Source organism: Microcaecilia unicolor, chromosome 12 (assembly GCF_901765095.1).
Source record: "Microcaecilia unicolor chromosome 12, aMicUni1.1, whole genome shotgun sequence".
In the NCBI taxonomy this organism is placed as follows: Eukaryota; Metazoa; Chordata; class Amphibia; order Gymnophiona; family Siphonopidae; genus Microcaecilia; species Microcaecilia unicolor.
This window is the reverse complement of record NC_044042.1, coordinates 112,968,666-112,985,472: the sequence shown is the minus strand read 5'-3', so window position 1 is coordinate 112,985,472 and position 16,807 is coordinate 112,968,666. Positions and strand designations below refer to the sequence as shown.

At 46.7% G+C, this 16,807-nt stretch overlaps 1 protein-coding gene across 1 annotated transcript in view; it reads right to left on the bottom strand.

Moving 5' to 3' along the window:
• Nucleotides 1–16,807, bottom strand: part of PSMC5 (proteasome 26S subunit, ATPase 5) — a 152,683-nt gene that overhangs the window by 30,156 nt on the left and 105,720 nt on the right. Inside the window, exons 9-10 of the mRNA XM_030220618.1 lie at nucleotides 4,469–4,567; nucleotides 4,011–4,121 (exon numbers count right to left, since the gene is read on the bottom strand). Of these exons, the coding sequence (XP_030076478.1) occupies nucleotides 4,011–4,121; nucleotides 4,469–4,567 (210 nt within the window). The remainder of the gene's footprint in view (nucleotides 1–4,010; nucleotides 4,122–4,468; nucleotides 4,568–16,807) is intronic.

Here is a 16,807-nt window from a genome sequence, read left to right as displayed (position 1 = left end):
TACTACTATTTAACATTTCTACTAACATTTCTAAAGCGCTACCAGGGTTATCCAGCGTTGTACAATCTAACAGATAAGGACAGTCCCTGCTCAAAGGAGCTTACAATCTAAAGGACAAAAAAGTGCAGTCAATCAAATTGGGGGCAGTCTAGATTTCCTGAATAGAGGTACAATGGTTAGGTGCCGAAAGCGACATTGAAGAGGTGGGCTTTGAGCAAGGATTTGAAGATGGGCAGGGAGAGGGCCTGGCGTATGGGCTCAGGGAGTTTATTCCAAGAATAGGGTGAGGCGAGGCAGAAAGGACGAAGCCTGGAGTTGGCGGTGGTGGAGAAGGGTACTGAGAGGAGGGATTTGTCCTGTGAGCGGAGGTTACGGGTAGGAGCGTAAGGGGAGATGAGGGTAGAGAGGTAATGAGGGGCTGCAGATTGAGTGCATTTGTAGGTTAGTAGGAGAAGCTTGAACTGTATGCGGTACCTGATCAGAAGCCAGTGAAGTGACTTGAGGAGAGGGGTGATATGAGCATATCGGTCTAGGCGGAAGATAAGACAGGCAGCAGAGTTCTGAACGGATTGAAGGGGGGGATAGATGGTTAAGTGGGAGGCCAGTGAGGAGTAGGTTGCAGTAGTCAAGGCGAGAGGTGATGAGAGAGTGAATGAGAGTACGGGTGGTGTGCTCGGAGAGGAAGGGGCGAATTTGCTGATGTTATAGAGAAAGAAGCGACAGGTCTTGGCTGTCTGCTATATATGGGCAGAGAAAGAGAGGGAGGAGTCGAAGATGACTCCAAGGTTGCGGGCAGATGAGATGGGGAGGATGAGGGTGTTGTTGACTGAAATAGAGAGTGGAGGGAGAGGAGAAGTGGGTTTGGGAGGAAAGACAATGAGCTCGGTCTTGGCCATGTTCAGTTTCAGGTGGCGGTTGGACACCAGGCAGCAACGTCGGATAAGCAGGCTGATACTTTGGCCTGGGTTTCCGCAGTGGAGAGGTAAAGCTGGGTGTCGTCAGCATAAAGATGGTATTGGAAACCATGAGATGAGATCAGCGATCCCAGGGAAGAGGTGTGGATTGAAAATAGAAGGAGTCCAAGGACAGATCCCTGAGGAACTCCAACAGAGAGCGGGATGGGGGTGGAGGAAGATCCATGAGAATGTACTCTGAAGGTACGGTGGGAGAGAAGAGGAGAACCAGGAGAGGACAGAGCCCTGGAACCCAAATGAGGATAGTGCAGCAAGAAGTAAATTATGATTGACAGTGTCAAAAGCGGCGGATAGGTCGAGGAGGATGAGGATGGAGTAAGTGACCTTTGGATTTGGCAAAGAACAGGTCATTACAGACTTTAGTGAGTGCCGTTTCTGTCGATTGTAGAGGGCGAAAACCGGATTGAAGCAGATCGAGGATGGCATGAGAGGAGGGTAGGAGGGAGATAGGGCGGTAGTTGGAAGGACAGGTAGGGTCTAGTGATGGTTTTTTGAGAAGTGGTGTGACTACAGCATGCTTGAAGGTGTCAGGGACAGTTGCAGTGGAGAGAGAGAGGCTGAGGATATGACAGATGGGGGGGGGGGTGGGGTGGTGACAGTAGGAGAGATGGTGTTTAGTAAGTTGGTGGGGATGGGATCAGAGGAACAGGTCGTGCATTTTGAGGAGGAAAGAAGGTGGGCGGTTTCCTCCTCGGTGATATCAGGAAAAGAGGAGAAGGAGGCCTGGGTTGGTTGGTTGAGGGAGTGGGTTAAAGGGTGAAGAGGAGGAGGTGGCATGGTAGTGAATTCGAGGTTGATCTTCTGCACCTTGTCACGGAAGTAGTCAGCTAGTGATTGAGGAGAGAGTGAGGCGGGGTGGGAGCAGAGGGCACTTTGAGGAGGAAGGTAAGGGTGGCGAAGAGATGACGAGGGTTGGAGCCGAAAGAATTAGTCAATTGGGTGTAATAGTCCTGTTTGTCAAGGAATAGGGAGGACTGGAAGGAGGATAGCATGAATTTGTAATGAATGAAGTCAGTATGGGTGCGAGATTTCCTCTAGAGGCGTTCGGCAGATCAGGAATAAGGCTGAAGATGACTAACTCTGAACAATTGTGGAGGTGAATTTCACCGGTGGGTTCCTTCCACAACCTGGTTAATAATTTCAAATACTGCTTTGTGCACTGACCTCTCTTGTTCTGGGGAAATTGTATAGTTTAAAGTAACTAAGCAGTGTGTATTATTTGTAATACTGAATTTTTGTTAGTTATTAGTGGGCAGCATTATTACTATTTGTCCTTGAACATACTTCCTACTAATTTTAGTATGTTTGTTCAAAACAGTGCTCAGTATATTATCCATTTGTATAATGTCTTGTTTCTTTTTTGGTTGTCTTACCTGATTTTGGAATGACTTATGTATTGACTGTCGTTTAGACAGAGTTGAAAATCAAAGACCGAATGTAACAAAAGTGAATTTTAAAGACTGTTTTCAACTCTGTCTTGACCGACCAGTGCACTCGGGGTCTGTATTGTTGATTAGAAGTAATTCTGTTTAAAAATGATTCTTTAACTTTGTGTGAAAATAAGTTGGAATGCAGAAGATAAGACACAGCTCTAATTAATTTGGTATGTGAAGAGGAGGATGGTGCTTGTTTTCGGAGTTCAGCCTGGACTTGGAAAACATGTGACCACGTTCACATAGTATTTATTTATTTAGGGAACGGGACTTATATACTGCCTTTCTGTGGTTTTTCCAACTACAATCAAAGCGGTTTATATATTATATACAGGTACTTATTTGTACCTGGGACAATGGAGGGTTAAGTGACTTGCCAAGAGTCACAAGGAGCTGCAGTGGGAATCGAACCCAGTTCCCCAGGATCAGAGTCCACTACACTAACCACTAGGCTACTCCTCCACTCCAAAATTTAGATTTTGCTCACACCTTTTTCAGTAGCAGCTCAAGGTGAATTACATTCAGGTACTCTGGATATTTCTCTGTCCCAGGAGGGCTCACAATCTAAGTTTGTACCTGAGGCAATGAAGGGTTAAGTGACTTGCCCAAGATCACAAGGAGCAGCAGTGGGATTTGAACCGGCCACCTCTGGATTGTATGGCTTGTTTACCTAAACAGAGAAGCACTCTGTGATTTTCCTTAGCTCTGAATATGAGTTCTAAGCCTTATAAAAGGGGGGCTTGTTGCAGCAGAGTTTTGAGGCTCATCTGTGGGTAGGCATCGCGCAGAGGACTTGTTCCTGGTCATAAGGAGACTTCAGGCTTTCGTTGCAACGGGCCTCCCAGCTGATGAGATAAGGGCCTGAAATTCCTGACCAGTGATGTTGTATGTATAATATGTATATATCTGTCTTATAGCTTTCTTTTAGTTAGATGATTTAATCATTGTGTGTGTGTGTGTGTATATATATATATATATATATATATATCTTGATCATTGTAGATTTTAGCACCTCTAATAAAGGTCTCATTTACCTAATACGAATCCAAAAGAATCCACGGTAATTATTGAGTAGTCTGTGTTAGTGAAGCAGGCTGTAAATCCATAGTAGTACAAGCGCACTGGTAGTCCCTGACCCATCGTATAATTTACAAAATACTGCTTCTCATTTACAAAATCCATTCCTCAGGTGAACCAGCTTATCTCTCTCGACTTCTAACCCCGTACTGTCCCTTATGAACACTTCGTTTAGACACAAGACAATCTATTTTCTCTAGCCGTGAGCTATGGAATAAATTACCACTTCACCTGCAATTGTCGCCCTCTCTAACCAGATTTAAAACAGATTTTTGGATACATACAGCTAGTTACTTTTTTATTTTCAAGCATCCGACACTGATGTTGTTCAGGAAGACACAAATTCCCCTCCCTCTAGTGTTTCCCTTTCTTCCCGTTTTCTATTACGATTGTAGTTCTTCCTTTTTTCCCTCACAATCACTTAATACATTTCCCTCAATTTTAATCATTCTATTGTAAAAGCCACTCAGACATTTTTTGATCATCTGCTCCCCCTATGTATACAATGACAATTCTGTTTGCTTACCTTCACCTCTGCTCCTGATGCTCCTGGCATCAGTTCAGCAATTTTACGCAGGTTTATACCGCGTGTGAGGTTCATCTTCCGAGAATGGATCTTCAAAATGTCCAGACGTGCCTAAAGACCGCAAACAAACGTATTAAGCAACGGCTGCTCAGAAACCAAGAGGGTTAATATTTGACATCCTAATGCTATACAAATACTAAAGGGATGTATGTATCCTATAACATTAACCAGACTCACAGATAAACCTCAAAACATACAATTTACAAATTGTAAGCAAGCCTTGGACCCCACAAGATGGTGAGAAATAAAACTACCTATGCAAAACAGACCCCTGTGAGTGCAACTTCCCTCCTCCTCCTCCATGTTACCAGTTGTTGATTCTGTACAGCTACAGATTTCTAGCTCAGCTGGAGAGCCATATGCACAAACCTTAAGTAATTCCTCCAGTGGTCACTCACCTCTTCATTTGGAGGGGGAAACTCTATCTTCCTGTCAATTCTTCCTGGCCGTAAGAGTGCAGAGTCCAGGATATCGATCCTGTTTGTGGCCATTATCACCTACATGCCAGATGACAAGCATTTATCAAATAATGTGGGCAACCAGGACACAAAACTTTATCCAATCACTGGAGCAACAGGGATGTTTATTATTATTCAAGTAAAAGAAAACTTAAAAATAAAACTGTTGTCACCTCATATCAGAAAGCTCATCACTGATCGCACAGACTGACCCTGAACTCAGGATTTCTCAACAACTTGCTTCACAAAATATGACAAATTTAAGGACCTAAACAGATAAACTCTAGTAGAAAGAGAAGAGCATTTTACAGTAACAGTTACATCAAATTACAGCATATAAAGACCAGCCTGATCTACCTAGTCTGCTCAGTATAAGAAAGGTAGCATTGTACCTGCCACTCTGTGCACATCACATCTCTGTGCGATGATTTGGGGTTGCACCTGCTGATCCTACAGGCTACTCCCTCTATGTCATTGTTTAGGATTGTATCTACCACTGCATGCGGGATACGACCCTCTATGTTTTATTCAGAAGTATGAAGATCAGTTAAGGTTTGCTTTCATTCCATCCTCTGTGTTTATCCCACACCTTTTTCAACTGTCACACTCTTCTTCTGCACCACTTCTACTAGGAGGGCATTCCAGGCATCCATCATCCTTTCCATGAAAAAGTACTTTCTGAAGAGGCTTTTAAATATCTCCTCACAGCTACATGTCATGTTCTTTAGCTCTATTGCTTTCCCGCCTTTTGAAAAAGTTTTGTTCGTTCATTAATACCTTATGCAGATGATACTGTATTATTAATACTATTATCATCACCTTGGGAATACACATATGGATTGCTGAGCAACGGTCGAGTGGAACACCCTATCGCTCAGCTTTAAGGGCAGACAAAAACTATATGACATTTTGCCAAAAATCTGAAGAAATGCAGTTATAAACATAAATGTTATGGGACTTCCTGCTTTAGGTTGATTTGCTATATTATTTGATCTTTTTATTTTCCGCCCCCTACATAGCACTGGAACAGTACTAATTACTCTCCTAGCCAAATTCAAGCAGAAAATAACAACAGGTAAAAGCATACTTCTCCTCCAATTTGACATGTCCAGTATGTTTGACATGGTAAACCATAAAATACTACTAAGACTCCTAGATTACTTTGGGATTGGCGGAAACATACTTAACTGGATCAAGGGCTTCCTAACCACCAGAACATATCAAGTGAAATCAAGCTCAAACATATCATCACCGTGCAAAGCAGGCTACAGAGTACCTCAAGGATCACCATTATCACCGACCCTTTTCAACCTAATAATGACCCCACTAGCCAAGTCCTTATCTAACCAAGGCCTTAATCCTTTCATCTATGCAGACCATCTCACAATATACATCCCTTACAAACATGACCTGGCAGAAATCACCAACGAAATCGAGCTCAGCTTGAACATCATGAACTCATGGGCAAATGCATTCCAACTAAAACTCAACACAGAAAAAACACATGGTCTCATCATCTCATCCCAATACAATACATACAAACCCACAAACAAACACCCCAGGCTGCACCCTTCCAATCACAGACAGCCTGCAAATTCTCGGTGTTACAATCAACCGGGACCTTTCACTGGAGAACCAAGTGAAATCTACAACAACAAAAAATGTTCCACTCAATGTGGAAACTCAAACGCCTGAAACTATTCTTCCCGAGGGAAATATTTCGCAACCTGATACAATCAATGGTATTAAGCCACGTATATTACTGCAATGCCCAAAACACGGCAGTCGGACTTATCTTTCGAAAAACGCGAACTGAAAAGGCCAAACCCCTCCGAGAAAATCTGCACTGGCTCCCAATCAAGGAACGTATTGCTTTCAAAATCTGCACCCTAGTTCATAAAATTATCTATGGTGAAGCACCAGGATACATGACAGACCTCATAGACCTACCAACCATAAATACAGCAAGATCAACACGAACATACCTAAATCTCCACTACCCAAGCTGCAAAGAACTCAAATACAAATCAACTTATGCATCCAGCTTTTCCTACATAAGCACACAACTATGGAACGCTTTACCGATAGCCGTAAAAACAACGTATGACCACCTAAACTTCCGGAAATCACTAAAAACCAACCTGTTCAAAAAGGCATACCCATCAACCCAACTTAAATGCCTGAACCCTGCAACACAATGAAACCAAAGCTAGCAATGGACATAAAACAACTCTTCCTCTCTACGATTCTCTAACGCGTCTGCCACACATGAACCTTATTCTATTACAAGATCACTTTGTTATTTGTTCATACCGGACTTGGTGAATGCCACATTGAGCCTGCAAATAGGTGGGAAAATGTGGGATACAAATGTAACAAATAAATAAATACTATGGATTTGATGTTTTTCTTCATGCACAAACAGGAAGTGTCAGCCATGAATGGGTGATGTCATCCAACAGCACCAACTCAGACACCGCTCAGAAAAGAACCTGGGCCTTGGTGCTTGTGCACTTGCTCCCTCAGTCTTCTTTATCCACCTGGTTAACAGCAGGACTTTCCCAGCTCTCAACAACTTTCAAACTAAACTTCTAATAAAAAGATTTGGCCCAAAGAAACAAGAAATAAACACAAAAAGAAACAATAAATCATCACGGTATTTACTTATCAAAGGAGGCAGGCTTTGCTCTGACTGAAAAACTAATGTCTGACCCAAAAACGGGTTTTAAAAAATAAACATAGGTTTGTTGTGTCCACTGCCTGGGCCCCTCTCAAGATGTCAGGGCGTGCTCAAAAAAATGTTGCCATGAGTGTGGAAAGAGCAGAAATCCACACAGAATTCCTTTCAAGGACAGAAAGCTCCAACAGGAAACAATCCAGTGGTCAATCAGTAAAACATTGTCACTCTTCAAAAGAGGGAATAACCACAGGTACAAGTTACTAGAAGAGATAGTCCCTGCTAAACAGAGCTTACAATCTAATTAGGACAAACAGGACAAACAAGAGATAAGGGAATATTAAAGTGAGGCCCCGTCTTTGGCCGTTTTCAAGTCCAAATTTAAAGCCCACCTCTTTACCACTGCTTTTGACTCCTAACCACTACTCACTTGCCCTGTCCTTTAACCTCACACCTATTTATTCCCTTACCCTTAATTGTTCTGTCTGTTTACCTGTCTTATCTAGCTTGTAAGCTCTTTGAGCAGGGACTGTCTTTTTTGTGTATGGTGTACAGCGCTGCGTATGCCTTGTAGCGCTATAGAAATGTTAAATAGTAGTAGGATGATAAAATAAGGGTTTCTGAACAAGTGAATAAGGGTTAGGAGTTAAAAACAGCATCAAAAAGGTGGGCTTTTAGCTTAGATTTGAAGACTGCCAGAGATGGAGCTTGACGTACAAGCTCAGGAAGTCTATTCCAGGCATATGGTGCAGCAAGATAAAAGGAACAGAGTCTGGAGTTAGCAATGGACAAGAAGGGTGCAAATAAGAGAGATTTACCCAATGAACGGAGTTCCTGGGGAGGAATGTAGGGAGAGATAAGAGTGGAGCGGTACTGACAAGCTGCACAGTGAATGCACTTATAGGTCAATACGAGGAGTTTGAACTGTATGCAGAAACGGATAGGAAGCCAGTGAAGTGACTTGAGGAGAGGGCTAATATGAGCATAACGACACTGGCGAAATATTAGTCATGCAGCAGAATTTTGAACAGATTGAAGGGGAGAGAGATGGCTAAGTGGGAGACCTGTAAGAAGCAAGTTGCAATAGTCTAAGCGAGAGGTGATAAGAGTGTGGATGAGGGTTCTGGTAGTGTGCTCAGAAAGGAAAGGGCGAATTTTGCTGATATTATAGAGAAAGAAACGACAGGTTTTAGCAGTCTGCTGAATATGTGCAGAGAAGGAGAGGGAGGAGTCGAAGATGACCCCAAGGTTGCAAGCTGATGAGACAGGAAGGATGAGAGTGTTATCCACAGAAATAACTAAGTACATAAGTACATAAGTAATGCCATACTGGGAAAAGACCAAGGGTCCATCGAGCCCAGCATCTTGTCCACGACAGCGGCCAATCCAGGCCAAGGGCACCTGGCAAGCTTCCCAAATGTACAAACATTCTATACATGTTATTCCTGGAATTTTGGATTTTTCCAAGTCCGTTTAGTAGCGGTTTATGGACTTGTCCTTTAGGAAACCGTCCAACCCCTTTTTAAACTCTGCTAAGCTAACCGCCTTCACCACATTCTCCAGCAATGAATTCCAGAGTTTAATTACACGTTGGGTGAAGAAAAATTTTCTCCGATTTGTTTTAAATTTACTACACTGTAGTTTAATCGCATGCCCCCTAGTCCTAGTATTTTTGGAAAGCGTGAACAGACGCTTCACATCCACCTGTTCCACTCCACTCATTATTTTATATACCGCTATCATGTCTTCCCTCAGCCGTCTCTTCTCCAAGCTGAATAGAGAGTGGGGGAGGAGAAGAGGTTGGTGGTCATGTTTAGTTTCAGATGGCGCTCAGACATCCAGGCAGCAATGTCAGACAGGTAGGCTGATACTTTGGCCTGGATTTCGGCTGAGATTTCTACCTCTTGGTAGATCTGGACGTAAAGATGATACTGAAAACCATGGGATGAGATCAGAGTACCAAGGGAAGAAGTATAGATGGAGAAAAGAAGAGGTCCCAGGACAAATCCCTGAGGTACACCAACTGACAGTGGGATAGAAGTAGAGGAGGATCCACTCGAGTATACACTAAAGGTACGCTGGGAGAGATAAGAAGAAAACCAGGAAAGAACAGAACCCTGAAATTCAAGTGAGGACAGCGTATCAAGGAGTAGGCTGTGATCAACAGTGTCAAAAGCAACAGAGAGATCGAGAAGGATGAGGATAGAATAGAGACCTTTGGATCTGGCCAGGAAGGTAAAATTATGTATCATACCTGATAATTTTCTTTCCATTAATCATAGCATATCAATCCATAGACTGGTGGGTTGTGTCCATCTACCAGCAGGTGGAGATAGAGAGCAATCCTTTTGCCTCCCCATATGTGGTCATGTGCTGCCGGAAACTCCTCAGTATGTCGATATCAAAGCTCCATCCGCAGGACTCAGCACTTAGAGAATTACACCCACGAAGGGACACTCTGCCCAGCTCACTACTGCTGAAACGGGGGAGGGGAATCAACCCAGCTCATCCCCGCACAAGCGGGGGAGGGGGAATCCGTCCAGCTCATCCCCGCAAAGCGGGGGAGGGACACCACACCCGCCGATGCGGGGGGATCTGGCTTATCCTGCTACTGCAACCGCGGGAGGAGCTGGCTGACCCTAACACCGCCGAAGCGGGAGGAAAACAAAGCTACCCCACTACCGCACGAAGCGGGGGGGGGGGGGGAGCGCCGCCATAATTAGTTATCAATCCAGCCACCGTCAAAATGGGGGGAGAGGAACGCAGCAGCTCACTGTAACACAAAATCGTCTCAACTCGATGAAACTCCAAGTAGAGGAACTTGAACACGAAGTCCTCCTGAACAGGAACTGAAGATTAAACTTGAACCTGAAATACAACCAGAACAACAAAACAACACAGATATCTGGGAGGGGCTATGGATTGATATGCTATGATTAATGGAAAGAAAATTATCAGGTATGATACATAATTTTACCTTCCATATCATCATCCATATCAATCCATAGACTGGTGGGATGTACCGAAGCAGTACTAACCCAGGGCGGGACAAAGCAATCACAGAAAGCAACACTGAAGCTCCAGTGGGCCTCGGCCTGAGCCGCCACATCCAAGCGGTAATGTCTTGAGAAGGTATGAGCCGATGCCCAAGTTGCCGCTTTACAAATCTCATCCAAGGAGACGAACCTGGACTCTGCCATCGAGGCCGCCTGTGCTCTAGTTGAATGAGCCTTCAGCTGGATAGGTGGCACCTTCCCTGCGGCCACATAAGCCGCCGCAATTGTCTCCTTGACCCACCGTGCCACTGTAGGCTTGGATGCCTGCAAACCCTTACGAGGGCCTACAAACAGCACGAACAGGTGATCTGATTTCCGGAAATCATTGGTCACTTCCAAGTATCTGATGATGACTCGTCTAACATCCAGACATTTGAGAGCAGGGTACTCCTCTGGGTAGTCCTCCCTACGAAAGGAGGGTAGACAGAGCTGCTGATTCACATGGAAGCGAGAAACAATCTTGGGCAGGAAGGAAGGTACTGGGCGAAGTGACACTCCTGCTTCAGTGAACCGCAGGAATGGCTCTCGACACGAGAGTGCCTGGAGCTCAGAAACTCTTCTGGCTGAAGTGATAGCCACCAAAAAGACCGCTTTCAACGTCAGGTCTTTCAGCGATGCCCTTGACAAGGGTTCAAAGGGTGGCTTCTGCAAGGCCCGTAGCACCAGGTTGAGACTCCACGTAGGCACCATCGAGTGAGGAGGAGGGCGCAGGTGATTAACTCCTTTGAGAAAACGCACCACATCCGGCTGCGACGCCAAAGAAGCACTCTTCAGGCGGCCCCTGAAGCAAGCTAGAGCCGCCACCTGGACTTTCAGTGAGCTGAGGGACAGGCCTTTCTCCAGACCCTCTTGCAGGAATGCCAACACTGAAGATATTGGAGCAGTGAAGGGCGATAGAGAGCCTGTCTTGCACCACAATGCAAAGGTACGCCAAATCCTGGCATAAGTAGTAGAAGTAGAGCGCTTCCTCGCTCTCAGCATAGTGGCGATGACCTTGTCATAAGTACATAAGTACATAAGTAGTGCCATACTGGGAAAGACCAAAGGTCCATCTAGCCCAGCATCCTGTCACCGACAGTGGCCAATCCAGGTCAAGGGCACCTGGCACGCTCCCCAAACGTAAAAACATTCCAGACAAGTTATACCTAAAAATGCGGAATTTTTCCAAGTCCATTTAATAGCGGTCTATGGACTTGTCCTTTAGGAATCTATCTAACCCCTTTTTAAACTCCGTCAAGCTAACCGCCCGTACCACGTTCTCCGGCAACGAATTCCAGAGTCTAATTACACGTTGGGTGAAGAAAAATTTTCTCCGATTCGTTTTAAATTTACCACACTGTAGCTTCAACTCATGCCCTCTAGTCCTAGTATTTTGGATAGCGTGAACAGTCGCTTCACATCCACCCGATCCATTCCACTCATTATTTTATACACTTCTATCATATCTCCCCTCAGCCGTCTCTTCTCCAAGCTGAAAAGCCCTAGCCTTCTCAGCCTCTCTTCATAGGAAAGTCGTCCCATCCCCACTATCATTTTCGTCGCCCTTCGCTGTACCTTTTCCAATTCTACTATATCTTTTTTGAGATACGGAGACCAGTACTGAACACAATACTCCAGGTGCGGTCGCACCATGGAGCGATACAACGGCATTATAACATCCGCACACCTGGACTCCATACCCTTCCTAATAACACCCAACATTCTATTCGCTTTCCTAGCCGCAGCAGCACACTGAGCAGAAGGTTTCAGCGTATCATCGACGACGACACCCAGATCCCTTTCTTGATCCGTAACTCCTAACGCGGAACCTTGCAAGACGTAGCTATAATTCGGGTTCCTCTTACCCACATGCATCACTTTGCACTTGTCAACATTGAACTTCATCTGCCACTTGCACGCCCATTCTCCAAGTCTCGCAAGGTCCTCCTGTAATCGTTCACATTCCTCCTGCGACTTGACGACCCTGAATAATTTTGTGTCATCGGCGAATTTAATTACCTCACTAGTTATTCCCATCTCTAGGTCATTTATAAATACATTAAAAAGCAACGGACCCAGCACAGACCCCTGCGGGACCCCACTAACTACCCTCCTCCACTGAGAATACTGGCCACGCAATCCTACTCTCTGCTTCCTATCTTTCAACCAGTTCTTAATCCATAATAATACCCTACCTCCGATTCCATGACTCTGCAATTTCTTCAGGAGTCTTTCGTGCGGCACTTTGTCAAACGCCTTCTGAAAATCCAGATATACAATATCAACCGGCTCCCCATTGTCCACATGTTTGCTTACCCCCTCAAAAAAATGCATTAGATTGGTGAGGCAAGACTTCCCTTCACTAAATCCGTGCTGACTTTGTCTCATCAGTCCATGTTTTTGTATATGCTCTGCAATTTTATTCTTAATAATAGCCTCCACCATCTTGCCCGGCACCGACGTCAGACTCACCGGTCTATAATTTCCCGGATCTCCTCTGGAACCCTTCTTAAAAATCGGAGTAACATTGGCTACCCTCCAGTCTTCCGGTACTACACTCGATTTTAGGGACAGATTGCATATTTCTAACAGTAGCTCCGCAAGTTCATTTTTTAGTTCTATTAATACTCTGGGATGAATACCATCAGGTCCCGGTGATTTACTACTCTTCAGCTTGCTGAACTGACCCATTACATCCTCCAAGGTTACAGAGAAGCTTTTCTTCCTCAGCTGCTTTCGCTCAAGAGCCAGGCCGTAAGACCAAAGGGGGAGGGATCCTCCATCACCACGGGACCCTGAGGCAAGAGGCAGCCTCAGAGGGCCGTCCACTGCGAGTCTGATCAAGTCCGCATACCAGGGACGTCTGGGCCAATCCGGACCCACCAGGATTACCCGGCCCGGATGCTTTGCCATCCGGCCTAGAACCCTGCCCCATCATGGGCCAGGGCGGGAACACGTAGAGCAGCTCCTGTGCCGGCCACTGCTGGAGAACAGCATCGACTCCCAGAGACTGAGGGTCCCCGTCCTCTGCTGAAAAAACGCGGCACTTGGCAATTGGCCGAGGACGCCATCAGATCCAGGCTCGGCTGACCCCAGCGCTTCATGATGTCCAAGAACGCCCGAGCAGACAGCTGCCACTCTCCGGGATCCAAGGTATGGCGACTGAGAAAGTCCGCCTTGACATTCATGACTCCCGCAATGTGGGCCGCCGACAGCTGGTCCAGATTCGCTTCCGCCCACATGCATAGCTGCATGGCCTCCTTGGCTAGGGGCACTCCTGGTACCACCCTGGCGATTGACATAGGCCACGGCTGTGGCATTGTCTGACAGGACCCGTACTGGCCTCAGTACCAGAACCGGGAGAAACTCTAGAAGCGCCAACCGAATGGCTCGGATTTCCAGGAGGTTGATAGACCACTTCGCCTCTGCAGGAGACCAGAGCCCCTGCGCTGTCCTTCCCAGGCAGTGGGCTCCCCAGCCCGTCAAACAGGCGTCCGTTGTGACGACAACCCACTCCGGGGTCGTGAGAGGCATTCCTGCGGACAGCATGTCTGGCCTCAGCCACCAACTCAGCGCCGTGCGCACCGCTGGATCCAAGGGAAGGCGTACAGTGTAATCCTCTGACACTGGAGTCCACCGCCGCAGCAGGGAATGCTGTAGTGGTCTCATATGGCCCAGGACACTACCTCCATCGTGGCCGTCATGAAGCCCAACAGCTGCACATAGTCCCAAGCCCGAAGAGTAGAGGCTGCTAGGAACTGGTCCACCTGGGTCTGAAGCTTGACGCTCCGGTTGTCTGGCAGGAACACTCTGCCCACTTGGGTGTCGAATCGAACTCCCAGATACTCCAGGGACTGAGACGGGTGCAGCTGACTTTTCTCCCAGTTGATGATCCATCCCAGGGAGCTCAGAAGAGCAATCAACCCTGTCCGTAGCCTTCCCACACTCTGCATAAGAGGGGGCTCGGATCAACCAGTCGTCCAGATAGGGATGAACTTGCACTCCTTCCTTGCGGAGGTAAGCCGCGATGACCACCATCACTTTGGAGAAGGTCCGCGGAGCAGTAGCCAACCAGAACGGGAGGGCTCTGAACTGGAAGTGTCGGCCCAGGACTGCAAAGCGTAGAAAGTACTGATGAGGAGGCCAGATGGGGATATGCAAGTAAGCTTCTTTGATGTCCAAGGATGCCAGGAATTCTCCTTTTTTCACCGCAGCTATTACGGAGCGGAGAGTCTCCATCTGGAAGTGCCGCACTTTCAAGGCCTGATTGACTCCCTTGAGGTCGAGAATAGGCCGAACAGAACCTCCTTTCTTTGGCACCACAAAGTAAATAGAGTAACGTCCCTTGCCAAGTTGATCTACTGGCACCGGACCACCACGCCCAGGCGGATTAGGTTGTCCAAAGTCTGCTGCACAGCAGCTGCTTTGACCGGAGACTTGCAGGGAGAGTTCACAAACCCGTCTCCCAAGGGCCGGCAGAACTCCAGCTTGTAGCTGTCTCTGATGACTTCCAGAACCCAAGCGTCTGAAGTTACCCTGGTCCACTCGCCCAGAAAAGAGGCCCGAGACCCTGTGGGAGGGCCGGACGAACCTCCGGGACGGCGGTCCCTGCAAAAGGAATGCTGCTTGGGGGAGAAGTTCCTTTTGAAGGAAGAGGAGGCAGAGGAGCCCGACTTGCCTGGGCGATACCGATGGGCTTCCTGAAATTGGCCCTTGGAGGAGCCCGGGCGAGCACTGCTGGCCCGAGCCTTGACCTCCGGCAACCTCTTGCCCTTAGACGTGCCGAGCTCCGTCACAATCTTGTCCAGCTCGTCCCCAAAGAGCAGCCTGCCTTTAAAAGGCAACTTGGCTAGGCGAGATTTTGAGGCATGGTCAGCAGACCAATGCTTAAGCCAAAGCCACCGCTGCGCAGAGACTGTCTGAGCCATACCTTTAGCCGAGGCTCTCAAGACATCATACAGCAAGTCTGCCACGTAGGCCAAGCCCGACTCCAGGGCCGGCCAATCCGCCCTCATGGAAGAATCCGAGGGGGAAGCCCGCTGCAAAACAGTCAGGCACGCCCTGGCCACATAGGAGCCGCAAACCAAGGCTTGCAAACTTAAGGCGGCCGCCTCCAGTCTCCTGTTCTGAGCGTCCTTCAGGGCAGTGCCCCCTTAGTACATAAGTACATAAGTAGTGCCATACTGGGAAAGACCAAAGGTCCATCTAGCCCAGCATCCTGTCACCGACAGTGGCCAATCCAGGTCAAGGGCACCTGGCACGCTCCCCAAACGTAAAAACATTCCAGACAAGTTATACCTAAAAATGCGGAATTTTTCCAAGTCCATTTAATAGCGGTCTATGGACTTGTCCTTTAGGAATCTATCTAACCCCTTTTAAACTCCGTCAAGCTAACCGCCCGTACCACGTTCTCCGGCAACGAATTCCAGAGTCTAATTACACGTTGGGTGAAGAAAAATTTTCTCCGATTCGTTTTAAATTTACCACACTGTAGCTTCAACTCATGCCCTCTAGTCCTAGTATTTTTGGATAGCGTGAACAGTCGCTTCACATCCACCCGATCCATTCCACTCATTATTTTATACACTTCTATCATATCTCCCCTCAGCCGTCTCTTCTCCAAGCTGAAAAGCCCTAGCCTTCTCAGCCTCTCTTCATAGGAAAGTCGTCCCATCCCCACTATCATTTTCGTCGCCCTTCGCTGTACCTTTTCCAATTCTACTATATCTTTTTTGAGATACGGAGACCAGTACTGAACACAATACTCCAGGTGCGGTCGCACCATGGAGCGATACAATGGCATTATAACATCCGCACACCTGGACTCCATACCCTTCCTAATAACACCCAACATTCTATTCGCTTTCCTAGCCGCAGCAGCAAACTGAGCAGAAGGTTTCAGCGTATCATCGACGACGACACCCAGATCCCTTTCTTGATCCGTAACTCCTAACGCGGAACCTTGCAAGACGTAGCTATAATTCGGGTTCCTCTTACCCACATGCATCACTTTGCACTTGTCAACATTGAACTTCATCTGCCACTTGCACGCCCATTCTCCCAGTCTCGCAAGGTCCTCCTGTAATCGTTCACATTCCTCCTGCGACTTGACGACCCTGAATAATTTTGTGTCATCGGCGAATTTAATTACCTCACTAGTTATTCCCATCTCTAGGTCATTTATAAATACATTAAAAAGCAACGGACCCAGCACAGACCCCTGCGGGACCCCACTAACTACCCTCCTCCACTGAGAATACTGGCCACGCAATCCTACTCTCTGCTTCCTATCTTTCAACCAGTTCTTAATCCATAATAATACCCTACCTCCGATTCCATGACTCTGCAATTTCTTCAGGAGTCTTTCGTGCGGCACTTTGTCAAACGCCTTCTGAAAATCCAGATATACAATATCAACCGGCTCCCCATTGTCCACATGTTTGCTTACCCCCTCAAAAAAATGCATTAGATTGGTGAGGCAAGACTTCCCTTCACTAAATCCGTGCTGACTTTGTCTCATCAGTCCATGTTTTTGTATATGCTCTGCAATTTTATTCTTAATAATAG